Source organism: Daucus carota, chromosome 1, assembly GCF_001625215.2.
Source record: "Daucus carota subsp. sativus chromosome 1, DH1 v3.0, whole genome shotgun sequence".
Classification (NCBI taxonomy): Eukaryota; Viridiplantae; Streptophyta; class Magnoliopsida; order Apiales; family Apiaceae; genus Daucus; species Daucus carota.
The window spans coordinates 30,694,558-30,721,789 of NC_030381.2; the positions used below are offsets into that span (position 1 = coordinate 30,694,558).

Here is a 27,232-nt window from a genome sequence, read left to right on the forward strand (position 1 = left end):
AAGGTTTTCTTCTCATAGATTTTTTCTTACAAGATTTTAAAGAGACAATCAACATTTGTAATAACTTGTAATTGATAATTAAAAGAGAATATTATCAATATAAAATGGTTTTCAAAGAAGTTATGCATGTATTTCAAGAATACATAAGTACTAAGTCATACACGTATTTTAAAAATACTTGAGTGTTAATTAAGTTATGCACATACTTCATGAATACTTAAGTTCTAAGTTATGTATTCAAGTTTTTCACTTGATGTTTAAACCTAAACAGTTGTATTGAATATGTGGTAGAACCTTTATAGTGCAGGATTTGTCCAAGATAACAAAAATTATTAATTAATAAAGCAATTCATTTTTATGTCCTTTCACTCACTCTTTCTATTAAATCAAATTTTCAGTTTTGTGCTTGCTATTTAATAATAGTAACCTCGTAATTATGAGATTATAATACGTGTACTTTGTTCATAAAGCATCAAGCAAATTCATTCTCAACTCAATTCCGTTCTCAAAATATAATCAATAATAAAATAAATATAATCTAGAAATAAAGATGTTAAAGTTTAAATTTGAATTGTGTGAAATTTTGGTTACAATTATTTAATAATTTTATAAGTTAAGATAGTTTCTAAATTAGGGACAATTGGAATTTTGGTATAAAATTATAACTTTTTTCCTTTTATAATACAAAAATACAATAAATATAAGGGTAGCAGTCCACAGCCATTAATGGCTGTGGAGGAGTTAAGTAACACTCAGTTTCTGGGCCGTTGGATGCATATTTAGCGGCCAGGATTATATTAAAACTTTTACATATCCAACGATTTTTTACCGCTGGACAGGGATACTCCCGTACAACGCTTTTTTAGCGCCTCTCGTACAGCGATAAAAAAGTGCTGGACATGTTAAAATTTTAATATAATCCTGACCGTAGGATATGCATCCGACGGCCCAAAAACTGTGGGTTATATAAACAGTCCCTAACAATTACTCCCTCCGTCCCAATTTATGTGAACTGGTTTGACTTTCACGGAGATTAAGAAAAAGGTAGTAAATGTAGTTGAAAAGTGAGTAAAGTGGTGGGACCCATCAATATTTAATAATAGATTTGAGATAGTGGAGGAAAGTAGTGGGTGTAATAGTGTTTATTTAATAAAAAGAGAGTATAGTAAAATATAAAGGTAGTGGGTGTAATAGTGAAAAGTAGTGTTATTCATTATTTTTGGGACGTCCCAAAAAAAAAATGAGGTCACATAAAATGGGACAAAGTGAGTATATGCCAGAGAGCAGGACTCTAAATATATAATAGTGCAATGGGCTTTCAACAAAAGAAAGCGTAAAAAACCCGGTACGTGACTTGAACCACATTAGATGGGTAGGGTTTCAACACATCCTCTGCAGCAATAGCATCACATCAAACGTCGACGTATCGAATTCCAAGAAACCTTAAAAGCTTAATTTCGTTGTTCATCTTCGCGAATTACGACCAATCTGGGCCGAACACAAAGAACCTCAAACATGTACTACAGAGGGTAAGATTCTTCTCAACACTACATCACATGTACATTTATGCACACTCGTATCCATCTGTCTGTGATTCGTGTTACTTAATTATATATATGTATGTAAAATACACACACAATTGTATTTGTTTTAGGTTTTTAAATATGTTAATTGGATGATAGACAGATTTAGTTTTGTAATTATGTCTTAGGTCTAGTGTTTTTCATTTGAATATCACGTGAATTATATTCCTGAATTTTTTGCGAAAGAATGCTTCAAATCTAATGGTATCTACTAGTTCTTGCTGAAATGCTGCATTATAGGAGGGTTTTGTAAATTGGCGCAAGAAATCTGCATCTAAGGACCCCAATTAGTGTCTTCCTTGTATGCGTACAGGAGATTCACATGTGGAAATCCTTTTACGAAACTTCACCCTTTACTTTGTGTTTCGGAAGTGATCCATGTTGTGTCTTGGGAAAATTTGGGTTAGAACTTTTTTAGAAATTGTGATATATTTGTCACACTCTTGTGTAGCTGCCCGCCGTACTCCAAATTTGTGATGATATACCCTTTTTGCAAATTGGGTTAGGGTCTTATGTTGTTAATCGAAACGGTTGTACATATATTTGAACATTTGATTGCAATTCCTTGCATTACTTTTACTAATCTTCGGTGTTTAGCCTTAATGATGTCTCCTTGTATTGAGATAATTTCTTTTCTTTACTTGAAAGCCCTCTTCATGTTTGTGATGGGGAAATAAAATTCACTTGCCCAGCTGTGGTTCATAATTCATTTAACATGGGAAGAAAACAGGTGTATGTATAAGCACATATTAATTTTTAAATAAGGTGCTTGGCAAATCTAGCATGTGTATTGAATTTTGTCCAGTGAATAAAGAGAATCAGGTATCGACTCAAGGTAATAGCCAAAAGGTGAAGAAGCCTTATATGGATGTATTTTTCTATATCCTTCTTCTTTAATGATCTGACATTCTGACTTACCGTCATATTTTCATACAAGTTAATATAAACATTAAATTTCGATATCCGTGTCAAAAGAATATTTTATATAATCAATACTTTTAGGGTGTTTAATGTAGTAATTAATTAGAGTAATAGGGAAAAAAAATATAAATATAATATTTGGATTTTGGAATTATGAATTTCTAGAATATTCCTTAGTCATTCAGTGCTGTGATGCTCGGACTCTCCGGAAAACCCGGCCGTACCCGTGTCCACAGGACACGACACTGACACTGGGATCCGGATCCGAACATCATCTAGAAATCAAACTCTCCATCTTAGACAACCTATCTTTAATTTCAATGACCTATTTCTAAGAGCAAGATAGGAATAAGAAAATATATGAAGAAACAGAGGTGTAATGGATGTAAAAGGAGAGAAGAAGGAACTCTTGCCTTAATTTGTGCAATTGTTTGTTATGCAGTATAATAGAATGATAGGTATTTATTTATAAGAACTATCATATTAATTAAAAATAATAATTGCAGTGTCCAAATCCTTATAAAACGTGTCCCCGAGTCTTTAATTTTGTAGTATGAAAGGTCTGGCACCCTGATATGTGTCCGTGTCGGATCCTTGTATAAGAGTCTGAGCATCATAGATTCCCTGTACCTTAAATATAACAATGTAAACATAATAAACAGACTATATTATATTTATTTTAGGTTTTAAATCTGTTTTGCCCTCTCAAATATTGGGTTGTTCTTATCAATGCATCGGGTATATATTAGGGTGGTTTGATATATATGACATATAATAAAGATTCTTTGAACTACTTTCAAGGTTTCATTATGCTACACATACCTGCATATCAGTTCTCTCTCTTTCTCTCCTCACTCGCTCCTCTCTATTTTCTACAATAAGGCTTGCCAAGGTATCTCAAGAAGTTTCTCTCACCATATTGTTGTTGTCTATGGTTTTTTTATCATCAAGTTCAATATAGATGGCTTTTAGAACGGATGATACCCTTGCAAATTCCTTTTTATATGTTTCTTTGCATTTCTTAATTTTACTCCATATTTTGAGTTCAATCCTCCTGTCTTCAATCAATTTTCTCCGATCTCGCCCACAAAACACCTTGGTTTTTGTATTTTACCAAGATGGATCTGTAAGGCGCCACTTACTGCCTAGGCTGTCACTAATCAGCTGCCTCACCTAAGCCAATCTGAGAACCCTGCTTATTATTTTGTTTGATTACATATCTAATTGAGGTTTATATTATAATCTAATTCTATGCCACAGTTCAGTACTGTTATATATGTTGCTATGCAGATAAATAGCTAGAATCTGTTAAATGTTTGGTTGGAATTGTTAATGAGATCATTGTTATTGTCTATAGATCAGTTTCATAAACTTTCTTTAGTACATTGCATTAATGTGCTTAGCTGTTTTTAAATACAGCCACAAATCAGCGAACTCTTATGCTGATTAAACATATATTAATTACACAAAATTTAAGAATGAACAATAGCTGATGAGTTTATATTATTAGTTTATTACTATTCCCCAAATATTCCATTTTAAAAATGATATAATTTCCTTATTAATTTGTTTTGTTTTTAATTGGAATGTAGTGGTTACATGGATGGTGCTGATCCCCGCGAGTTGGGTTTAAAAAGGCAGCGGTTACTTGATCAGGGATCTTCATATTATGGGGCTGGCCCTGGTTCAAGTTACATGTACAGTCCACCTGCTTACTCCTATGTTAATCAACCCCCACCTTTTCCTGTTGTCCGACTCAGAGGCTTACCTTTTGATTGCTCTGAAAATGATGTCTATGAGTTTTTCCATGGTCTTGACATAGTTGATGTTCTACTTGTACACAAGAATGGAAAATTTTCGGGGGAAGCTTATTGTGTGTTGGGGTATCCTCTTCAAGTAGATTTTGCTCTTCAGAGGAATAGGCAAAATATTGGTAGGAGGTATGTTGAGGTTTTCAGGAGCAAGAGACAAGAGTACTACAAGGCAATTGCCAATGAAGTTTCAGATGCTCGTGGTGGTTCTCCTCGTGGTATATCAAGGTCATCAAGGGCAAAATCCCATGATGAGGGTAAGGAGTCTGCAGAGCACACTGGCTTTTTGCGATTGAGAGGATTGCCATTCTCTGCTGGAAAGGACGAAATCATGGATTTCTTTAGGAACTTTGATCTCTCAGAAGACTCGATTCATATTCCAGTTAATTCTGAAGGAAGACCAACTGGAGAAGCTTTTGTTGAGTTTTCAAGTGCTGAGGACTCAAAAGCTGCAATGGTGAATGATCGGAAGACTCTTGGGAGTCGCTATATAGAACTTTTTCCATCATCATCGGAGGAGTGCCAAGAAGCAGTTACAAGGGGAAGGTAATTATTCTTTGTGCAGTCCAGTTACTTTAATTTGGTATGATGTTATTGCTTGCTAACTCTATCCTCTTAGATTTCTGCTATAATAGCTCTATTATGAATAATATGGTATTGCATTAGCAATGTTTAGCATACTTTGGTCCTTCAGGACTTTGGACTTGACTCGGGGCATGCGCTGGAATATGTTTGTATAAATTCTTATCTGGTATATTAATATAGTTTCAATTTTTTGTTGATCTCTGCTATGCTAATTATATACTGTATGTGGTGTATTTGGGCAGAGTTGTCTTTCTGGCTGTTTCTTGTAAATTAATTACGTTTATATAATATTTAGTAACAATACTGGTGTAGTGCCTCTATTGCTTTGAGGATAGCAGTATGTGTAGAATATACATGTGCTTCGTATCCGCAACTAGTTAAAATTCTGGATTTTTTAACATTGTAGCAGTTTTATCGGACAGTGGTCAATATTACTCAGCATGTTTGCAACAGTACATACCTCCATGTCAATGTAACTCATTTTGTAATTTCATCTTTTCTATTGTATTTAAATATTAACTTGGTATGCATTTCAAACAAATATGTATCCAAGAGGATGCCATCCTTCTTTAATATAGTAAGCCTCTAAATTCTGATGTTACCAGAGCTATATGATGGGTTAATGCACATACTTCCTATATCCTAAATTTTCGAAAGGATTCGTGATTTTCTTTAGCTCCCTCTTGTTAGGGCCTTTTTTTAATTAAATTAGTTACCGTAAAAGTGGAACCTGAGTTAAAAGATGGCTAGTGTCAAATTGTGGAAGCTGGTTGAGTTTTTACTTTTTACACAAAGTTCATAGCGGTTTTGGGAAGTAATGCTGCTTTCTAGTGCATTGGGTTTACATTTTTTTTTACATTGAGGAACTCAGATCATTGATTCTTGGAAATACAAAGTTAATTCTATTGACATTTAAGGTGTTGGAAGATTAGATTCTGATAAAAGGAACCTTTCTTAATGAGGAAATCATTCATTTTGGATTTTATTCATTCTATATTTTAGAGACATCGAGAATGTGCTGTTTTGTTTTCGCTCATTAGTTTCATGTGACAATCCTGTTAATCTTTAGTTTTTCCAACATTATATTATTACTTTTCTATATAATGTATGTTAAGATTTTGGTATTCGTATAATGTTCATCTGTCATCTCTTTCTTAGAAGCAAGTTATGCTCTGATCAAATCATAATTATCTATGATGTCTTAGATATATGGTTAATTGCTGTAGATGTCTTAGATATAGGGATATCTTTACTTCTTACAAAATCAATAAGCATAGCTAGCTATTTTCTTACTGCTTGTTGGTATGTATGACTGAAGTAATATCGACTTTGTGAAAAGAAATCCACATTCCACCATTATTATGTTGGTTCTTATCTCAACCATATTAGTGACATGTCCGTCCGCCTGCTGTTAGATCTTTCAAATTGTCTGCTTTTAGCTGTTTATAGTTATAGACTGAGTTTGGCTTTTGTTGCATTTGTTAATTTCTTTACTTGGAGCTATTGGCATATAAGATATTGATTGTAGTTCTTAATGTCATTACTGGTTGCTGTCTGCATGTTTTACGACATACAATCACTTCATTATATAACTATGTGCCTTAGATTGTTCAAAATTTCTTACAGCTTTCAGTTTTTTATATGCATATCTAAATTTGTGCTCTCGATTCTGATGAGACCAACAAAATCTTTGTTAATCAGATCTAGTGCCTCGCACGATGGAGACGAGTCACCTGAACAGACTACAGTAGTTCGAATGAGGGGCTTGCCATTTTCAGCTGGGAAGGATGATATAATGGAGTTTTTTAAAGAATATGTGCTCTCGGAAGACTCCATACATATTACATGTAATATGGATGGAAGGCCAACCGGAGAAGCATTTGTAGAGTTCGCAGGTCTGGATGATGCAAAAGGGGCATTGGCGAAGGATAGGATGACACTAGGGAGACGTTACATAGAGCTTTTTCCGTCATCACTTGAGGATATGAAGGAATCCGGTGCTAGGGGACGATAATTTGTCTTTTGGCTTTATTCATCTTGTGTACTTTAATAAATTATGAATGACTGCTTCACATTGTGCATTTCTGCCAAAAAATTGATGAGATATTAGTTTTTTTGTTGGTTGATAGACATTGAAAAATGCCCAGAATACTAGTCTGGAAATGCGGAGCCCAAAATACTTTGTGCTTTGTGCTGAAAGATATGGAAATGGTGGACGACACAAAGATGCGTATCAAGCACAAGAAAAACAAGAAGAAGCCATGTACCTCTTTTGGCCAATATGTTTCTTAGATGTGATGTGTGTATTCAGATGCATTTTGTTGTTGAAGCAGTGCAGTGCTCCGCTGATGATGAGAAGTTATGTGTAGTATGTCTGGTCAGTGTGGCAATATCGGACCTGACACGAAAAACCGACAGTCTGGTATATCTGTCTGTTTTTTCTAAATTGTGTTCTGAGCAAATTTCTTTATATTTTTATACTTTATGACAGCATTAAAACAAAATTTTAGGTATTTTTTATTGCGTGGTTGGATGGAGATTGTCTAAAGCAATGTGTGAGTAACAGTCGATGGATTTTCCTAACTTGCCCAGTTATAGACTAACTGGACATATTTACACAACTAAAATTTATTTATGGACTAATTTGCACATATGCAGTGTGCAGTAGATCACTGATAAGTGGATAGCGCTGGGGCTGGAAAATTTAACAGAAGTTATTTATTTATGGAGGTTGAAAAGTATATTTTTCAATTATATAATATGTATATGTAAATTTTTGTCGAAATATGGCCAAGTCAAAACTAAAACATGTAATTTGAGTTAACTAAATTAAATTTGATTATTTTAATGCATCTCTTTTGTGCTGAAATTTAGTACGGAAATAAAATCGATTTTTTTTAGAGAATGCAAGGAAAAGAAAAAAAAGAAGATAATTTTTAATATCCACACATTATAATATCGCAAATTTCAATACCGCAGAAATGTGTGCACTCTATAGAAATTTCCCATCATATATTAATATTTTTCCAAATTTAATTTAAAAATGATTAGAGAGAGATTATATATCTGTGTTTTATACAATAAAATAGCAAATATATAGCATCCTTGTCATTACAAGGAAATCTGTTAGTAAAAATAATTATCATTCAAATTTGATCGGAAATTTATTTAAGATTTGGCTAGTGTCCATGAATATATCTTAAGTGCTAAAGTTAATGTATTTAACTTGTTTTTATTGATGGAATTTTTATATATATAGGAGGTCTATCATTATTATAAGTGGGAACTAATCAAAATGAGTTAAATAAAAAAATTTAATACTTTACTTGTGTCAATTGACAATTGACATACCACAAAAAAAACCGATCTATCTAATCCAAATTTCCAAAATAACAAAAAAAACCGATTTATCTAATCCAAATTTCCAAAATATATTCGATACATTTTGACTATAATCTTTATGACGCTAAGCCTATATCTGCGTGAAGTGAAGTGAAGCTAGTCATAAGTTGCAAGTACTGTTTAAGCAGTTAATAAATGTATTACCAACAGATAAGAGTTCTAGACTTTGTCGTGTCTGTCCTATAAATATATATTACACACACTGACACACACACATACACAACTCATCAGCAGTTATCATCGGGACAGAGAAAGTCTTTCATTTACTTAGATTTATTCTCTGACTTAGTTCCTAGGGTTTCTGTTTCTGGTAATTCTACATCCTTCACTTCTTGCTCTTTCTTTTTTTTACAATAATTTAATATGGTTGTGTATTCTTATTATTTAATGATAAATTTGTGTTTGTTTACTGTTTTAAAGTATGTTTACTGTATGTTTGTGTTTCTGGTAATTGTTTTTGGATGTTTTGAGATTGAATTGTTGGAATTTGAGTGAATTAGCATGAATTGATTTAGGTTTTTGTGTTATGTAGATCCTCTTGATTTGAGTGTAATTGTGATAGATTCTTTGGATATGTTTAAATTGGGTTAATGCTTTTGATTAATGGTATGTTGATCACGTGTTAGTAGAAATGGAAATGAAGATTAGTAATTTGAGCCGAAGTTATTGATATAGGTACTGTGTTAATTAAATGTTGGAGAAAGTGACAAAATATATTCAACATTATTAATAAATTTATTATGGATTTGAAAATGCTAAATTTTCATTTGTTGGTAAAGTGTTATGTTTAAATCAGATATTACTTTTTTTTATAATTTTAACATAATACTTTACCATGTATAATGTTTTAGAAATATATAAGTTAGATATAGCACGGAGGGGGGGAATGTTTTAGACCAGTCTATAATTTTTTATTCTTAAATGAAGAAAAGCAATTACTCAACATATCCTATTGAATAAACCAGTGAACCTTTCATAGTCACACTTCTTTCATTTGAAATCCTCTGTTTCCATCTGTTAGACAGTGAGACGAATGTGAGCCGACCCTTAATAGTAGGCGGAGTGGTGTGACTATGCTCAAGCGGCAGCAAGCACATAAGCGAGCTTCATTGAACTTGCCAGATTTTGAATCAAAATTATATGCACAAAATCTGAATCAAGTTTATTTGAGCAGACAAAACCTTAACGACATATGAAGGGCTACATAAGAATATTTAAAAATAAAAAATTGAGGCGTAACAGAAATTTATTAAGATTTAAAAAGAAGAGAAGATTAAGATAGGAAAGGAAAAAATGTGAAATAAAGCGAAAAGATTGGGGGCATATTCTGAATCATCATAATCATCCAAAAGCCGCTCAGTTGATGTGGAGTAGATCCATGAAGTAGAGGAGGAAGAACAGAGTGTCAATGATCATAATGATAATTTTGATGGAGTTTTTGAGAACCTTAATGAAAAAGAAGATGACTTATCTGAGAAAACCAGGATGCTTTAGACTTTAGTGGCCGGTCCATCTATATCTTGTTACAGTTTTATGAACACAAGTTTTATCTCGACTCTTGTTGACTACATTAAATTTAATGTGACTTGTTCTGTAATGTTCTTGGTATATTTCTTATCAATTTTAGCATTTACATATGGGTGTAAATATATAATATTTCTATGTATTGTGTGTTTGGCATCAATGAAGCACACTTTTGCTAATGATTGTGCTTATTCCCCGGGGTGCAATTGCTCAAAGTAGCTGAAAAATTAATGACTATGGTCGGACTTGGAATTTTAGAAAATTTAGGGCAGGTTGATTGGTCATTTCTTGGTGCTGGTAGTTGAGTAAACCGCATAAAATATTATTGAAAGGCATATTAAAGTTCTGTTGCAAAAACTAACTACAGTATAAAAGTCAAATCAAAGATGTCTTATGCAACACTTTTTTGAATTAGGTATCTTCTTCTCCTCTTGTTTTTTCCCAGTTCTTTATTCTGCTTGTTTCTCATCTGTATTCTTCTGCATCCTAAGTTCATCTCATAATTGGTCTGTTGTTCAAGCGTTTATACTTCATTCAAAGGATTTGATGTGTCCGCAACCAAAGGGTCGGAGTAACCTTGTGTAAACTTCCTTGGTTTCTGTTAAAGTATCCCTTTGCATAATTATTGGGTCATATTGACCAGATTTTTAATATAGTCGGATATTTTTAAAAGTTGTAGGTGACTGTACATGATATATAATTTAATATTTATGTCTATAGTATTTTATATTTATAACACAGAACAAAATTTATAACACAGAACAAAATTTAAGGTCACGATTTGGTCAATTTGGTGGGATCTTTTTCCAAATAGACAGTTAAGTAGGTAGAAAATATGCTTTGGTTGAATACAAAATAACTGTTCGTAAGGAATAGACTGTTAAAGTTACTCTTTCTAGTGCTCTCAGAAGTTAACCACAAAAGGATAGGTAACGTATGAAGAGTTCTAGTACACTCTTCTCATTCAGTTGAAAAGTTTCTGTAAGGGTGACATAATACTTAGCCAGTTGGCCTATTTCTCATAAATGAATGGAGACAAATTTCATAAATTTATCCTTATCTTATCACTGTTGGGGGAGAGTTTTAATTAAAGTGCTCCACTCACAAGCCCTGGCCTAGGGCGCTTTTCTCTGCTTTTCAGCCTTCTCTTCTGGTAATTTCTCCCCCTTGCATATTCACGTTGGACATGTTCCACCACTTTTAAATATCTGTTTGATTGTGTAAGACTCACACAAACAAATATATGTATATTACTGCCTGTAGGTTCATAGTTTTATGTAATTATGTTGGTTTCATTTATATTTTCTTATTCAATAGATCTTTATCAAGGTCATAGTTATTCTGTGGGCTTTAGGCTTTCTGCAACTTTGAGTTTAAGTGACCTTACCTCCACAAATGCGATAGATATTGTGAGAATACATATATTTCGATGAGTCTTCAGAGTAAGGCCTGTATATCCGCTTCAGTAAACTATCTCTTAGTATTATTAATAGGGTTTGTCTAGTGTGTGCCCATGGGCATATGCTAAGCACGGAATTTGATAAGTTTGGGAGGTTTTGATTGGTGTGGTTGTTGTATTTGCAGGAGGTCCACCGTTATTAAGATATGAGAGCCAATCAAAATCTCCCAAGCTTGTAAAATTCCGCGCTTAGCATGTGCCCATGGGCACACACTAGAAAAACCGTTATTAGTAAGCTTTTGGTGTAACCAGTTTTTTCAGGCGGTGTACTGGTCTTAGTGTTTTCCTTTAGTTGGTTGTTGTACTAGAATGCTGTTAACTATGACCTTAAATTAGAGTTTACTACAGTTTCTGAAGATTGCATAAAGATGCACTCTGCTTCGAAGTCGAGAAAGCAGGTGGAAGCTGATCCCTACAACATTCCGCAATCCACTTTGTGTCCTGAACCATGGTGGCATAACAGTGGATATAATCCTCTTCCCCCAACTATGATGCAAAGTAATGTATCTGAGACATCTTCAGTGGAACAATCAGCTGATGGCAAGTCAAAGTCTGATGGCGGTCAGAATGAAGATGATGAAAACACTACCAAGGATTCACAAACGAATGCACCTATGCATTCAGGTGTGTTCAATCTATAGATACCTTTCATCTTGTGGTTTTCTATCTTTAAGATATACTTTGGCTTCTGGAAGGGGGATTCTTTTTTAGGCATCCCTGATTAAATTCTAGAAAAACCTATACCAAAGACTGTTCCATTTATGTGATGTGGGATTTAAAAGCTCTACCTAAAATTGATCGCAAATAACAAGACATTTCTGTGTAATTGTAGTGGAGATAGAATGGTATGGGGGTGTTTATATCATTGATGGGATTGTGAATCGAGAATGGAATGAAGGGCATGGAATTGGGAATAAATTGGAATGAAAATGATATAAGATCCCAAAGGGTAGAGAGGGAAAAATTTACCCACCTAATGGGAATAAGGTTCCCATTTCAAGCAACCAAATTAGTAATCCAAACACTAAAGCATGGCAAAGAGTTCTGATTCTCTTTAACTGGACTCGTTAACCATAAACCAAATGCCCTCTAAGTATAGGATGAAGATTTTTATCCTCTTCCTTAAAACATATGCTTGTCACATTATTCTCTGTGCATGATTCTGTCTCAGCTAACTGCTTCGTTTTAGCTCAATTGCAAACTAAATGTTAGATTTTAATCGACAGTTGAAGTTTAACTTTTAATCCCCGCTTACATAAAATTTTAAATAGGAAGTTGGCTTTTCAAACAAATTAAAATGTTCACATTAACTAAATTTTTAGGCCACTCTTCAACTATTGTCTGTCTTTTTGCGTGTCGAATCTTTTATCAGTCTACTTGGTCGTGTATTTTTTGGTTATATAATGTAATCGTAAAGTTTTTAATGTGTTATCAGGGCTGGATGGAAATTTCGGACAAGAGCATCAGAGTCAGCATGTAACATCAAGTACCTCTCTTAAGAATGATGCAAGTCTCACACAACCTCCGCAGCTTGAACTTGTTGGTCACTCCATTGTATGTGCATGTATTGTATAGATTGTTTGCATGTTGAGTGATGGATCAAGTGATAATGCGCCCACAGACACACACACACACACACACACATTTTCATACCCATTTGACAGACAATTGTCTTGTTATGTAGGCTTGTTCTTCAAATGCATATTATGACCCGTATTATTATGGGGGGATGATGGCAGCTTATGGTCAGCCTTTGGTATGTCTACCTAGTCTCATATTTCATATATGAGAATCCTTCTACTTGAGTTCATCATTATATTGCTAGATTAAATTGTTGGGATGAAACAAGGGGTACTTTACTTCAAAACTAATGAGCTTATATGACTTGACTATCTTGTCTATGGAAATCTCTCTTTTTTTTTTCCATTAAAGTTATATGAGATTTACTTAAAAGTGCTTGCTTAGGGGATTACAGTGGTCAGAACATGAAAAGAACCTCAGTGTGTGTATAGTGAACCTGAAGCCTTGTTGCATGTGACATGAGTTAGAAAGTTCTGTTTTTCTGTTATATGATGCTAATTAGATGGTTATAAATCTTAAATAGGTTGGTAACTAACTTAATCTAGTCCAGATGAATATAAAATATTAATGATTTTTAGCGATAAGTATGGTGTAAGTTTTAGGACAGGAAGTTAGAGCCAAAACCTTGAAGTTCTCTCATACACTCAAGACCATAGTCATTGCAAATGTATTCTCCTACGGATTATTATAGACTTGTATAATATAAATCTTCTTTTTAAAACAATTTCAGGAGGCGTATTACAGTTTCATTATAGGTTCAGACCAACTTTAAGTCCTTTCTAGCATCTAGGTTGACTTTTCATATTAGATTCAAAACAAGTTTTGGTTCTGTCCTCCTAGCTTATAATTTAAGATATATTAATGATTGCAATAAATTGACAAGGAATTATTTGGTTTGTAAAAGAGTATTGTAAATGAATATCACTGTTTAAAGATTTTATTATCATTTCATCATATAATGTGACAGTCCTTGTAGGATTAGATTCTATTGCCTACAATGTTACAAGTTGTTGTCTACACACATCTTAATAAGAAAGGGAGTGTAATTCTGTCAGGTTCATCCTCATCTAGTTGACATGCATCAAACTCGAATGCCTTTGCACCTTGATATGGCACAAGAGCCTGTTTATGTGAATGCCAAGCAGTACCATGGAATATTACGGCGCAGACAATCACGCGCCAAAGCAGAGCTTGAAAAGAAGCTGATAAAAGATCGAAAGGTTTGTTGACAGATACTCATGGTAATTAAAATTGATATGAATGCTTTTAATTGCAGAGCGCGAATTTCACTTTCCAAACTGAATACTGGTGAAAGTTTCATTCTAACAATGGTGACAACTATAAATTTCACCAATTACCTCCGATTTAAAAACTCATAGCCTGTCTTGTAGTGATAACACTTGTCAAGGTTTTACAGCATAGTTTAATCCTGTATAAAAAATAAAACACAGTAACTTGATTTGGTCTTCGAGTTTCTAGTGCATCTCTTGAATTTACCAAAAATAGTTCGAGGTAAAATGAAAAATGCAGAATGAGATAGATCAGAGAGAGATTTGAGTTCTAGGTATAGTTTAATTTTAATAATAGAGGGAATTATTGGGATTAATGTTATGACATCAAATGTTCTTGGATAAGATTTTCTGAAGAGTGAAGCTAGTGTTTCCTCCATTTAGCTATGATTGTCAATTTAAGTAGGTTTCCTCCATTTATCAAAACCTAGCATTATCAAGGCACCTTGCCTCTTACACACTTCTTTGGGTGTTTGTTTTCCTTGTTTATCACACATTGCTATACTACTTTGCGGTTATGATAGCAGAAACAAATGTGCCTCTCCACCAAGAAAGGTGAATGAGAAAAAATTATGGCAAGCGTGTGTCAATCTTTCTAATATACACTCGATCAGCTCATTCTCATAAAAAAGGAACATTTATTTTCATGTAACTGGACATTTTTCCTGATTAGAGCAACAGGGGAACTTATTTCATTTCATCACCATGGAGTAAAGTATACACATGAAATTAATTTCAGGTTTGAGGGACCTAGAAAACAGAGGTTCAGATATCTTAATTATAAATTTGTCTACTTAAATATGTGGTAAAATTTGAAGATATCTTGTACGGATATTGAACTGTCAATTTCCAAGTTTCAGCCCTATCTTCATGAATCTCGGCACCAGCATGCTATTAGAAGGGCAAGGGCTTCAGGTGGTCGTTTTGCCAAGAAGTCTGATGTTGACAATTCAAAGCAGTCGAATGAAGCTAAAGGCAATGGGAAAAATTCTGCCCCAGCTGCTTCAGCTCAATCTTTCAGCTCATCAGGGTCCGAGCCATTGCCGTCAGACTCAAATATGAACTATTATCAGGAGGCAAGAGGACAAACTAATGCACAGACATATGTAAATGATGGCGGGATGTATAGAAACCAAGACGGGGCCACCTCTTTAGTCCAGCAGTGGGGAAACATTAGATCTGATCAGGCTCAGCAGCGGGCTACTGCTATGCACTGATCACTGGAGCTGCCAATATGGAAGATTGGTGATCCCAACTGATCAGTTTGGACTATACTTCTTCTGTTTTGGTAATTCGTATTGGCTTTTCAAGCCAGCTGGCAAATCATTCTTGGCTTGGTTACATAGTTGCTTCAGGGGGGGAACAGGTAGGTGAAAGAAACATGCTTGATGAACGTTTATGCTTTAAAATTCTGTGACAAGGAACGCTCTTTTGTAATTCTGTAAAAAGCAAGTCTTAGTATCGTGTCGTGTGTTGTGATTTATGATGAATTGTCTGTACTAAAATTTCTGTAGGTTTTGCGAGTCTTATTTGTGACCTGACTACTTGAACTCTAATGCATGTCAGTATTTACATTTAGGGTCTGTTTGGGAATCACAGCTTCGGCTTCTTTTCCAAACACTTTATTAACTTATTTATTTCTCACTTCTACTTCACTTCTTTACCTCAAGAAAGAAGTCATTCTTTTCAAGTTTGGCCAAACGACCCCTTAACCTCATATTTTAACCTCATATTTGCAAGGCAGGCATTTTGTGTTCATTCTTATTATCAGTTGTTACTTCTAAATGAAATGATTGGGAAGGCACATCATGTCACAACCAGGAATTAATTTACCCAAACCGGCCCATATTCTCACAAAACAAATATAAAATTTCAATCAATGAATATAAGTTTTTATTCTAAATTTAGGTTCACCTAATATACCCATGAGTGATGAGTCCATGACGCGTTTCTCAACTTGTCTGTCCAGCACATGTAACATGCATGTTCATCCTCCAATTATGTATTTAAATATGTATTTCGTAGATACCATATTTGATATGCCACATGCGTTTTTAAACAGTTAAAAACACATTAAAAGCTCATATGTAAAATTTCCTGACCAAAAAAAAAAGTTCATATGTAAAATTTGGAAAAGATTTATAATAAATATAAGAATCATTCATCTTTCTTTTCCTTTTCCCCAGATTTTATTACAATATTAAATTCTTACAAATATTTAAATCATTTTGTTTGTGTAAGTATAAATATTATTCTATAAAAATTTATTTGGGAAATCTACAAAACTACCTACCTTTTCTTTTATTGTTTTCAAAAATACTACCTTCTAGAATTATTTTTAAAAATACCTTTTCATAAATTTTTTTTTTTAAAAATACTGTTTGCAACTTTTGCAACCTCATTTGCAACTACAGGCGGCGCCAGCCGTGTTGCAACCTGATTTCAAGTTCCAGTTTTCAAATGTCATTTTCGACCTCATTTTCGGAATCGATATATATCGATTCCGAAAATGAGGTCGAAAATGACATTTGAAAACTGGAACTTGAAATCAGGATTTGTAATTGCATATATGGTTGCATATGGTTGTATTCAGTTGCATATGGTTGCATTCAGTTGATTCTATTGTAATCTAATGGCCCCGCCAGGGGCACACCATACATCTATTGTTACTTATAGTTTTCAGTTGCATTTAGTTGCAACTGAGGTTGCAAAAGTTGCAACTGCAGTTGCAACCTCATTTGCAACTTTTGCAACCTCATTTGCAACTATATATAGTTTTCAGTTGCATTTAGTTGCAACTGAGGTTGCAAATGAAGTTGCAACTGCAGTTGCAAAAGTTGCAACTGCAGTTGCAACTTCATTTGGAACCTCATTTGCAGCTTCATTTGCAACTTTTGCAACCTCATTTGCAACTATATATAGTTTTCAGTTGCATTTAGTTGCAACTGAGGTTGCAAATGAAGTTGCAACTGCAGTTGCAAAAGTTGCAACTGCAGTTGCAACCTCATTTGCAACTTTTGCAACCTCATTTGCAACTTTTACGGCTGCGCCGCCCAAGGTTGCAAATGAGGTTGCAAAAGTTGCAAATCGTATTTTTGAATTTTTTTTTTATGAAAAGGTATTTTTAAAAACATTGAAAAAGATGGTAGTATTTTTAAAAAACTAATTTTATAGATGGGTATTTTTAAAAAGATCCCAATTTATTTTAATGAATAAATTTATATTACTCTGTAACCAAACAAATATGAAATGATACATAATACAAATGAAATATATTTGCAATAATAAATGATAGTAATAACAAGGTTGAAAGACTTTAGTGGGAGCACAAATCTGTAGTTTTCAACGCAGGAGTACTGCATCTTGCCTGAAAGAAAGTATTGCTAACTTTTGCTCGGATTAATACAAAATCTTCTCTCCATATTTTATATTTGATTTTTTATAAAATATTTAATCTAAACAGCGGAAGTAAATAATAGAAGTAAAAAATCAGAGTTACGGAAAAAAGAATTGAATTATTCTTTAAATTGTGATTCATTGATGAGTTTCAAAGCTAGTATAAGATTTATATATGAATATTTGTCTTTTAATTCGGTAGTTTATCTTATAATATATGATATTTTAAAATTAAATATATAATTCTTTTATTTTTTGTTCAAATATCTGTTAAATTTTTGGTTCAGGCCTAAACTATTCTCTCCGGTAAAGTAACCAAATATAAAAAAGATTAAAAAATTATTAATCACCATGACTTGCCTCGAACTTAGTATTAACTCGACTCAACTCATGAATAAATCAGACTCGCTTCAGTTCATTTACAACCTTAATTATTAATATTATTCTTACAAATATATATTTAGATATATAATTTTATATTATTCTAATACATAATACATTACGTAATCATGATGTTAGAATAAACTTTAACCGATGATAAATATAGAAAAGGAAATATATCTGTAATAATGAATAATAATAAAGTAGAATAAAAGACTTTTTAAGTGGAAGAAGCGCAAATTATTTGAAGTTTTCAACGTAGAAAGAGTAGTCACATGAACATAAACAACCTATTACAAGTTCACAACTGACACACAGACAACTAAACAATACTAGAATGAAGTTATAGCCTGTAAGTATATATTTTCATTGAAAATCTGAGTTGTAACGTTTGTGCACATATATCACAGAAAGAGACGTTAGAGCTAAGAAACATATAAATCAAAATAAAATAAGCAGAGAGAAAGAGAGAGAGAAGAAAGAGAGTCTCTGCAAAAGAGCTTTGACTCTCTCCCATCCATGGTGGATTTTCAACCTGAATACCATTCTTCACGTTATTCACATTCTTCTTCTGTTTTTCAAGAAGCCCTTCGTTTTTTTCCTTGATTGGTTCATACCCACATAGAAATCTTGAACACCCTTCTCAGTCTCCCTGCTCTTTTCAATTTTCAGGTATATTTTCTGTTTTTCTTGCATTTATGTGTGTGAGTGTGTGTGTTTTTGACTGATGATGATATTGTGTGTATCTGTATTCCAAGATCTTTGGAGGGTTTGCTTAAAAAAACCTACTTTTTTTGATCTGATTATTTGTTGGTTTTGTTGGGACCATTGTGTTGTTTTTTGATTGTGAAATGAATGATCCTAGTGGTTTGGCCTCTATTTGTATGATTCTTGATCAAGTTAAGTAAAGTTGGTAGCTTGCTGATCTAGTTTATGTTTTCTTTGTTTCAGTGTATAGTTGGATTGATTTGTTAGTTTGATTGAGTTTTAACAAGTTGATTATGGGAAATTGCTGTGCGGCCCCGAAAACCTCGACTCAGAAAGAGAAGAGGAAGGGAAGAAAGGAGAAGAAAGAGAAACCGAATCCGTTTGCGATTGATTATAGTACTAATGGAACTAGTGGGATCAAGTTTCGTGTGTTGAAAGAACCAACTGGTCAGAATGTGACGGATAAATATGAGCTTGGTCGCGAGCTTGGTAGAGGAGAATTTGGGGTTACATATTTGTGTACTGATTTGGAATCTGGTGAAAAGTTTGCCTGTAAATCGATATCTAAGAAGAAACTTAGAACTTCAGTAGATATTGAGGATGTAGTTAGAGAGGTTGACATTATGAAGCATATGCCTAGTCATCCGAATATTGTGAGCTTAAAGGATACTTATGAGGATAATGACGCTGTTAACATTGTTATGGAACTGTGCGAAGGGGGAGAGTTGTTCGATCGGATTGTGGCAAGAGGACATTACACAGAACGGGCTGCTTCATCTGTAATGCGGACAATTGTAGAAGTTGTTCAGGTACAAGCTTTACACGTTGGATTTTGTGTTGCTGACATTTAATTTGATTGTATTACATGTCAAATCCATTTTATATCATCTGAATTGATTAATTGAGTTTTATGTCTGATTTCAAGATCCCATGAGCTTTGTAATATAGTGCTATGATTTAAGAAGCTAAAAGTATGATGCTATTGGACCTTTAGATATAGATATGTGTTTCCACTATCCAAGTAAAATTGTATCTCGGTTGACTGCCTTTTGTGTTGTATTACGCCCTTAATGATGTTTTTCTGGACAAACCTGCTTATATTTGTTATGTATTTGTACGTTTATGCACATAATTGTGCATGCTGAGTTGAGTAGTTTTAGTAATGCCTCCACGTATACTGTGTCTTCTAGAAGTTATGTTCAGGGGGTAAAAGTTATTACTAAAATTCCTTTATGCAAATTTGTTTTTCTGTATACAAACAAATTAGTACTCAAGTACATATTTGTACTTGATCTGTAGATTTTATGACATCAATATTCATATCCTCTCCATAAAGTGTTTCTTTATTCTAGGATTTCTTTAACTGTCTCACTCGTTTCTATGAAATACTGTAAATTCATAAGAGCAACTCCAAAAATCTGCTAAACTTATTTTTATATATAACTTAAATAAATTGCCTCTGAACTGTTTATATTTCAAAGACATACAATCTCTCCAACAAGCATCCTTAAACTCACTCTGTAACTATCTTTTATTACTTTAACACAATAACTATTTTTTGGAAGTGAGAGTCACAAAGCTTTGGCTATTCGGCTACCTTCTCCATTTCTTAAACACGTTACTGGAACTTGTTGAAGTGGCTTTATAGATTGTTCAAGGAGCATGCAGTAATTGAATGTGGAGAATGGATTTAGCTCACAGTATGTCAGTAGCTATAATGCATGTCTTCTGGTCAGTAGCAGAACATAACTGCATTCTGGAGCACATGGAGAAGAACTAAGAAGTGTGGACTATCCTTATTAATAGTTATTAATATGAAACTAGATGAGGATAGATCATATACTCCTCATTGTTGAGGAGAATCTTAAAGCTCTTAACATTTTAGGGAGTGACTAGGATTGTGTTGGAGACCATTTTTATTTTAAACTCCTCAAAGCTTGACTAAGAGAATTTGTTGGAATTGGTCTAAGAGTTGATGTTTAGGTACTCATGGTAAATCTTATATCTGTACCATACGCCTCTCGCAGATTTGTTCTTTGACCTTCACATATTGTACCTTCTTTACCAGGTTTTTGTCTTTTCTTTTCTGTTTGAGCCATGTTTCTATGTCTGATTTACGGAGGTATTTTCTTTCGATAATAGATGCTTTTACTCGAATTTTTCATTAGTATATCTTGTGGTATTAGGTGTGTCACAAGAACGGAGTGATGCATCGAGATCTCAAGCCAGAGAATTTTCTGTTTGCAAACAAGAAAGAAACAGCTCCGCTGAAGGCAATCGATTTTGGACTGTCAGTCTTCTTCAAACCTGGTATTGCATTGTAATGACTCCAGTGATTTTTACTATTTGATAGTATTATTTACCTTTAGTTGCCTTTAATTTGCAGGTGAGATCTTTAATGAGATTGTTGGAAGTCCTTATTACATGGCTCCAGAGGTTCTAAGGCGCAATTATGGACCAGAGGTTGATGTTTGGAGTGCTGGTGTTATACTGTACATTCTGCTTTGTGGTGTTCCACCTTTCTGGGCAGGTCCTGTTCTTTAAATTTACTCTTAATAAATACTAGCTTCCAGTCCATGCAAAGCATGGGTTAATTTAAATGATTTATTTTTTTAGTAATTTTTAATTATTATGTTATTATATTTTTTCATAATTATTAAATAAAATATATTGTAATTGTCCAGATTTTATATTTATTTATATCTTTACATTAATATTTATATAAGGTTGAAATTTAATATGTTGTTTTGGAATCAAATCCTAGACATTTGTATGAATTTCTTTTAATATTGTATCTAACGGTTCACATGAATCTGAGTTGAAAATTCTAAAGGATGTGGTTAGAAGGGGTAACCCAAAATGAGGGTACCATACTATACTACAAATCATATGTTATTATAGTTCAGTATAGATGCTACATATTGAATGTTATTTATTACTATGCAGTCCTATTGGTAATTACAGTGGCTCTAGACTCTAGTGTCTTCTTTTGTCATCCGGTTAGTGATGTCAAAACTAACACTAAATACTAAGAAATTAGCACACAGTATTGTAGTCAGATATATTTTGCTTTTACCTAAAATACAAGCAAACAAACACCCTTTTTACATTTTCGCTCATTACTTTTTGTTTGGACTTTGGATATATGTATGTCTGCAGAAACTGAACAAGGTGTAGCACAAGCGATTATCCGCTCAGTCATTGACTTTAAGAGAGATCCATGGCCATTAGTTTCTGACAATGCTAAGGATCTTGTCAAGAAAATGCTTAATCCAGATCCAAAACAAAGGCTTACGGCTCAGGGAGTTCTTGGTAATGTTTTTATCTATTTCTCATTGTTGTTGACAAGGATATCTTGTCTATTCTTGTGGTGATTGAGGAGATTACTATATGTTCCCTTCTCCTTATACATCTATGCTATGTAGATCATCCCTGGTTACAAAATGGGAAGAAGAATCCAAATGTGTCTTTAGGTGAAGTTGTAAAATCAAGGCTGAAGCAGTTTTCTGTAATGAACAAGCTCAAGAAAAGAGCTTTAGGGGTAAATATTTCTGTGAATTGTGGAGCATGACTTGTATATATCCTTGAGTAGTAGTTTATCTGTGTTGATGTGGATTTTTAAATGTAATGGAATACAGGTAATTGCTGAGCATTTATCAGGGGATGAAGTTGCAGGAATCAAGGAAGCATTTGATATGATGGACACTAACAAAAGAAACAAAATAAATCTGGAAGAACTTAGAGTTGGTTTGGCAAAACTAGGCCATAGTATACCTGATCCAGATCTCGAAATCCTAATGGAAGCGGTTAGTAATATCTGTGTTTTCCAATATATTCTTCTTCCTTATGTTCTCTCTTTATTCTGTCACATTACTGCTAATGATATGCCCTAGGCTGATTCTATCGATCTTTGCTATACTTTGTTTTAATTCATAACTTCTGTTATGCTTCTTCCAATCTTTGGCATATATAGCTGCTCTAGGAAAATGAACAAGTTTCTAAACCCACAATTAGTATACATAATGCATAAGACAGCTCTGTTTCTAGATTTTGTTGGAAAATATGAGAAACACAGTAAGGCAATTATATTTCAAATTCAAGAACAGGCAAGCAAAACCAAATACGAAACAATTCACTTTAAGGCAAAATAAAACAATAATCATTCATAACAATACATTAAAGAGAAAGAAAGAAACTTAGCTATGCAGCCGCTTTAATAAATTAAACAGCTGAGTCTCAGAGCCTTGAGAAGGCACAACTGTTGCTGAAGAAATATCTCCATTCGCCCCACTTACTACATTGGTATGTCACGAGTTGCTCTTCTTTAATTTCACTCGATGTGGATCTAGTGAAATAAACACTCGACGTGGGTATAGTGATATAAACACAAATAAAACAAAAATAGTTTTCATTTATTTTACTCGGATTAAGTAATATTAATATTGGGAAATATATTCAGAGTTTGATTATAAAAAAGGGTCATGTTCAAGAGAGAACCATTTGGGAGAGAGCTCATAGAACCCTTACCTTAGTGCGACCCTATAAAAATAATCCACTCAGTTTATTTAATATTAATAATTATATAATCAATATAAATAAACCAAAGATATTTGTAATAAAAAGACATATAGAGTTCTAGCCCCATGTCACAAAAGTATTCCTCTTATGTTAGTAGCTGTAAACAAAATTAGTACAAGATGCTATATAAACTTGTTATCTTTCTTTAGAATATCAAGGTGGGACAAAACCTGCAGGACCCATTTCAAGCAAGCGACTTTGCCTTGATATATTTATGGATTCCACTATGAAATGTCTTAAATCCAAATATAAGACTTCAAGTCCTCAAAGCAATAAACATGTTCGAGTTAGTTTCTGTATTTCCATCAAGAACCTACAGTTAAACCTCTTTAAAGTAATACCTATCGGACCGGAAAAAAATATTACTTTATCGAATTTATTATTTTATCGATATAATAATACTCCCTCCATCCCAATTTAGATGAGCCTTTTGCTCATTTCACACATATTAAGGAGTATTAAATGATTTTTTCTTTTTTCCATCTCTACCCATATTTATTGTATTGACTTTCAATTGTATTAGCTAGATGCTATATTGAAAATGATAAATAAGAAAGGGTAAGTATGTAAAATTGTTGATAAATATGCATTGGAAAAAGAGAAGCTCAAGTATTTTGGGATAAATTTTTTTATCAAAGAGCTCATCTAATTTGGGATGGAGGGAGTATTTTATTACTTTATCGATAAAGTAATATTTTATTATTTTACTGAATTTCTATATGTTTACAAATTATAATTTATTATTTTTAAAAACAAGAATCAGTCACATGCAATGTATTTGATTTAAAATTACTTTTATAATGATTAATAGTATGTGAAAACTAAATTCTTGCATGCACTAGACGATAGCACATCCCAAGCGTGTCATCAAACGAAGCACTTCAAGCAATCAACACTTTAAACAATTACTTGTTACAACATGAGCAAAACATACCGGGAGTTGTTTATGCTTTACATAAAGTCAAGGATGAGGTTAATTTTGGACTTGGTGGAAAGAAGAAACAAGCTACTATAGATTCATATTTTAAAAACTGAATTTTATAATTCATATACATTATGTATATATATAATTCATGAATTATTACTTTATATATTACCTGGGCCTTTAATGAATTTCTAAATTTTTATTATCTTATGCTTTTAGCGAAAATATTACTTAACAACACTGGCCCAAGTTGGGACCGACAAAATTTATTATTTAAGCGAGGTTATTACTTTATCGGATATTACTTAATCGAGGTTTAACTGTACTGAAACAAGGTCTCAAAGTTTTGATTCTCTAAAAGATTTTTCATTAATAGATTCTATCTTAAATGAACTCCCTTCTCTATATATTACATTTTGTGATTTATTAGGATATGATCATCTTTAAACTCAATGCATAACCAAGCTATAGAAAGGTAATTTAATATCCTAACATTAACAGCAAATGTACATTTAATGATGAAGTCGGAGTATGCTTTACAAACTATGGTGCTTGTAGCTACATTTGCTGGCAACTGAAATGTCATATTTACAGGCTGACGTTGATGGCGATGGAGCTTTGAACTATGGAGAATTTGTTGCTGTTTCTGTACATCTTAGAAAGATGGCCAACGATGAGCATCTACACAAAGCTTTCTCAGTCTTCGATCAAAACAAAAGTGGTTACATAGAGATTGATGAACTCCGGCATGCCTTGAGTGATGAAGATGATGCCAACATTGAGGATGTCATCAATGCCATAATGCATGATGTTGATACTGATAAGGTCAGTGCTCTCTATTGAGATATATTCATATACTTTCTTCACTGTTAAATTCCTGGGATAGTCCTTAACTTTTCTGCATCTTCTGTTCCTGTAATTTTGATGAATTTGTTTTTTGCCTATGGGTGTTAAGACTCTAATCTTATATTCAGTACTCAATTTTGTTATGGTTAACACGTATCTGTCTTCTATATATAAAATGTTTATTCTCTAACACGCATATATGCAAATGAAACCCATTTTCATTAATAGAGATGTCCTGCTGGTAAATCTGGATTCTTAACATTGTTTTTGTTGTTTCGATGCATAGGATGGGCGTATAAGTTACGAAGAATTTACTACTATGATGAAGGCTGGTACAGATTGGAGAAAAGCTTCCAGGCAATATTCAAGAGAAAGATATAACAGTATCAGCTTGAAGTTGATGCAGGATGGCTCATTTCAGGCTCCAACAGAGGTCAGGTGACATTTTCGTATGTCAAGGAACAAAAGAATACGTAAAGGGAAAAGCAGAGAGCTATTGGCTTGCAGAGATAATTGCAATAAAGAACTCATAATTTTATCATGTTCATCAATGTGTATTGTTCTCTACATATCTGGTAATCGCATATCTGGAATGTTTGATTAGTTGATACACTCGAGTCTAGTTAGTTTTGCTCTTAGATTCAACACTCCTGATCTATGTGAATTTGTTACCATTTTTCGGTATTGCTAATTGGTACAACTACAATGTAAGTGCAAATTTTAGTAGTTAGTTTTAACTTCCAAGAATCCAAGTAACATGTAAGTGTTAACTGTATTTTGATTGAGTATGTTGTGCTTCAGATGCTTCTTCTTTTTGTGTCATCAGTGTCTGAAACCAACACTCGTGACATCATGAGAACTATCATATAAATTAAAAGTTTTGACATTTATTTTGACAGTCATTTTATATTTTTTGGTGAGAACTATCAGAGCACTCTAACTGTCCGGCTAAAATAACGGTCGGCTAAATTGGATTTAAGATGTGTTTCGATGACATTCGTTATATTGGTCGGTTATATTTTAAAAATTGTAAAAATTGTAAAATTATTAATATTTAAAAATAGTATACCATTAATATGTTGGATTGTTAGAACATGCATCTTGAATGAGGTTAACTAAATTAAAGCTCTAAGACATTATGTAAAATTTGTTAAACCTTAATACATTTTATTTCGATTTCGATGGCACTGGTTATATTGATTGAATAAAATAACGTACTATTATTATTTTAATAGAATTTTTGATTTAATATGTTAATTGATTACATGTCATTTGTTACGGATTTGTAGTGATTCGACAAATATAGTCATCAGTGTACTGGTTCGACAAATATAATATGACAAATACACTGGTTCGACAAACATAGTAGGACAAATATAGTAAATAGTAAGAGCTTGACTAAAATTATACACAAGGAGAGAATATGGTTGAAGTGTGATATTTCATGAAATTGTCTATATTTTTATTTTTGATATGTCAATTATTTTCCAGTTAAGAGTTTTTAATGATTTTTCAGTTAAGAGTTTTTAATGGTTGGAGCTGAGCAGAATATATCGATTTGGTAATCAATATAATGATGTGATTTTCTTAACAATTTGTTATAAGTCTGTAAAGTTTCGATAAATATAATCAATACAAGGAGTTTGATTATATTTATAGACAAAGGGAATTTATCATTGGAGTTAGTTTTTTTTTTTATATTACATAATATGTATTTTATAGTATATATTATTTAACTGAGGGTTCCACATTGTTGGAGATGCTTTTATGTAAACAATAATGTTGTGTTTGATTGTGGAGAATAAAATGAAATGACTAAAAATAAATGAAAATAGTAGAGGTAGGAGGAAAGTTTTGAAAAGAAATTGAATGAGTGTAAAATTGTTATGATGAGATTTGAGAAAAAAAATTTAAGGAATGAAATAGGAATGGAATGGAGGAAGGAATGAAATTTAAAAACATTTGCTCATAACATAGTTCAAATATTCATACACCCAACCAAACACAATATAAGATTTGAAATTCTTTTATGGTGTAATTTTTTTTATATGATACTCTCTTCAACCCTCTCAATTTTTTGCAATTTTCTTTCTCTTGGCACACATTTTAAGGTGTGTATTAAATATCATTAAATATGATTTCCTAACTTATTTTTAATTTTTTTTCTTTGTATAAAAATTCAAATATTGATTTTTTATTTAGAAAAAAAATAATATATGAAACTATACATTAGAGTATTTCTT

The 27,232-nt window shown here is 32.9% G+C and overlaps 3 protein-coding genes across 9 annotated transcripts; all 3 read left to right on the forward strand.

Annotated features, from left to right (window-relative positions):
* Window positions 1-1,361: 1,361 nt before the first annotated feature.
* Window positions 1,362-7,413, forward strand: LOC108227370 (uncharacterized). Of its 2 annotated transcripts, XM_064079561.1 has the most exons (3): window positions 1,362-1,529; window positions 4,097-4,861; window positions 6,602-7,413. In XM_064079561.1, the coding sequence occupies exons 1-3, from the start codon at window positions 1,516-1,518 to the stop codon at window positions 6,912-6,914; spliced, it is 1,092 nt and encodes a 363-aa protein (XP_063935631.1). In that variant the 5' UTR covers window positions 1,362-1,515; the 3' UTR covers window positions 6,915-7,413. The 2 variants fall into 2 exon arrangements, with proteins under 2 accessions (XP_063935631.1, XP_063935632.1); XM_064079562.1 differs by lacking the exon at window positions 6,602-7,413 and having other exon boundaries at window positions 4,097-4,865.
* Window positions 7,414-8,420: 1,007 nt separating this feature from the next.
* On the forward strand, window positions 8,421-15,810 carry LOC108227547 (nuclear transcription factor Y subunit A-1). Of its 6 annotated transcripts, none has more exons than XM_064079576.1 (7): window positions 8,421-8,612; window positions 9,992-10,241; window positions 11,622-11,909; window positions 12,721-12,839; window positions 12,970-13,041; window positions 13,922-14,086; window positions 15,016-15,810. In XM_064079576.1, the coding sequence occupies exons 2-7, from the start codon at window positions 10,220-10,222 to the stop codon at window positions 15,370-15,372; spliced, it is 1,023 nt and encodes a 340-aa protein (XP_063935646.1). In that variant the 5' UTR covers window positions 8,421-8,612; window positions 9,992-10,219; the 3' UTR covers window positions 15,373-15,810. The 6 variants fall into 6 exon arrangements, with proteins under 6 accessions (XP_063935646.1, XP_063935635.1, XP_063935636.1 ...); XM_064079565.1 differs by lacking the exon at window positions 9,992-10,241 and adding an exon at window positions 11,411-11,516; XM_064079566.1 differs by lacking the exon at window positions 9,992-10,241 and adding an exon at window positions 11,411-11,516 and having other exon boundaries at window positions 11,634-11,909.
* Window positions 15,811-18,224: 2,414 nt separating this feature from the next.
* Window positions 18,225-25,741, forward strand: LOC108227049 (calcium-dependent protein kinase 8). Its single transcript, XM_017402052.2, has 9 exons — window positions 18,225-18,604; window positions 18,884-19,449; window positions 20,827-20,950; window positions 21,027-21,170; window positions 21,800-21,952; window positions 22,066-22,181; window positions 22,279-22,446; window positions 24,738-24,968; window positions 25,276-25,741. The coding sequence occupies exons 2-9, from the start codon at window positions 18,934-18,936 to the stop codon at window positions 25,429-25,431; spliced, it is 1,608 nt and encodes a 535-aa protein (XP_017257541.1). The 5' UTR covers window positions 18,225-18,604; window positions 18,884-18,933; the 3' UTR covers window positions 25,432-25,741.
* The last annotated feature ends 1,491 nt before the right edge of the window (window positions 25,742-27,232 follow it).

Coding starts and splice junctions, on each gene's coding strand:
- LOC108227370 (XM_064079561.1), top strand. Junction 4,862..6,601: donor GAAGCAGTTACAAGGGGAAG/GTAATTATTCTT, acceptor TTTGTTAATCAG/ATCTAGTGCCTCGCACGATG.
- LOC108227547 (XM_064079565.1), top strand. CDS start 11,480: ATGTGCCCATGGGCACACACTAGAAAAACCGTTATTA. Junction 12,840..12,969: donor AACTTGTTGGTCACTCCATT/GTATGTGCATGT, acceptor CTTGTTATGTAG/GCTTGTTCTTCAAATGCATA. Junction 13,042..13,921: donor CAGCTTATGGTCAGCCTTTG/GTATGTCTACCT, acceptor TAATTCTGTCAG/GTTCATCCTCATCTAGTTGA.
- LOC108227049 (XM_017402052.2), top strand. CDS start 18,934: ATGGGAAATTGCTGTGCGGCCCCGAAAACCTCGACTCAGAAAGAGAAG. Junction 22,182..22,278: donor TCAAGAAAAGAGCTTTAGGG/GTAAATATTTCT, acceptor AATGGAATACAG/GTAATTGCTGAGCATTTATC. Junction 22,447..24,737: donor TCGAAATCCTAATGGAAGCG/GTTAGTAATATC, acceptor TCATATTTACAG/GCTGACGTTGATGGCGATGG.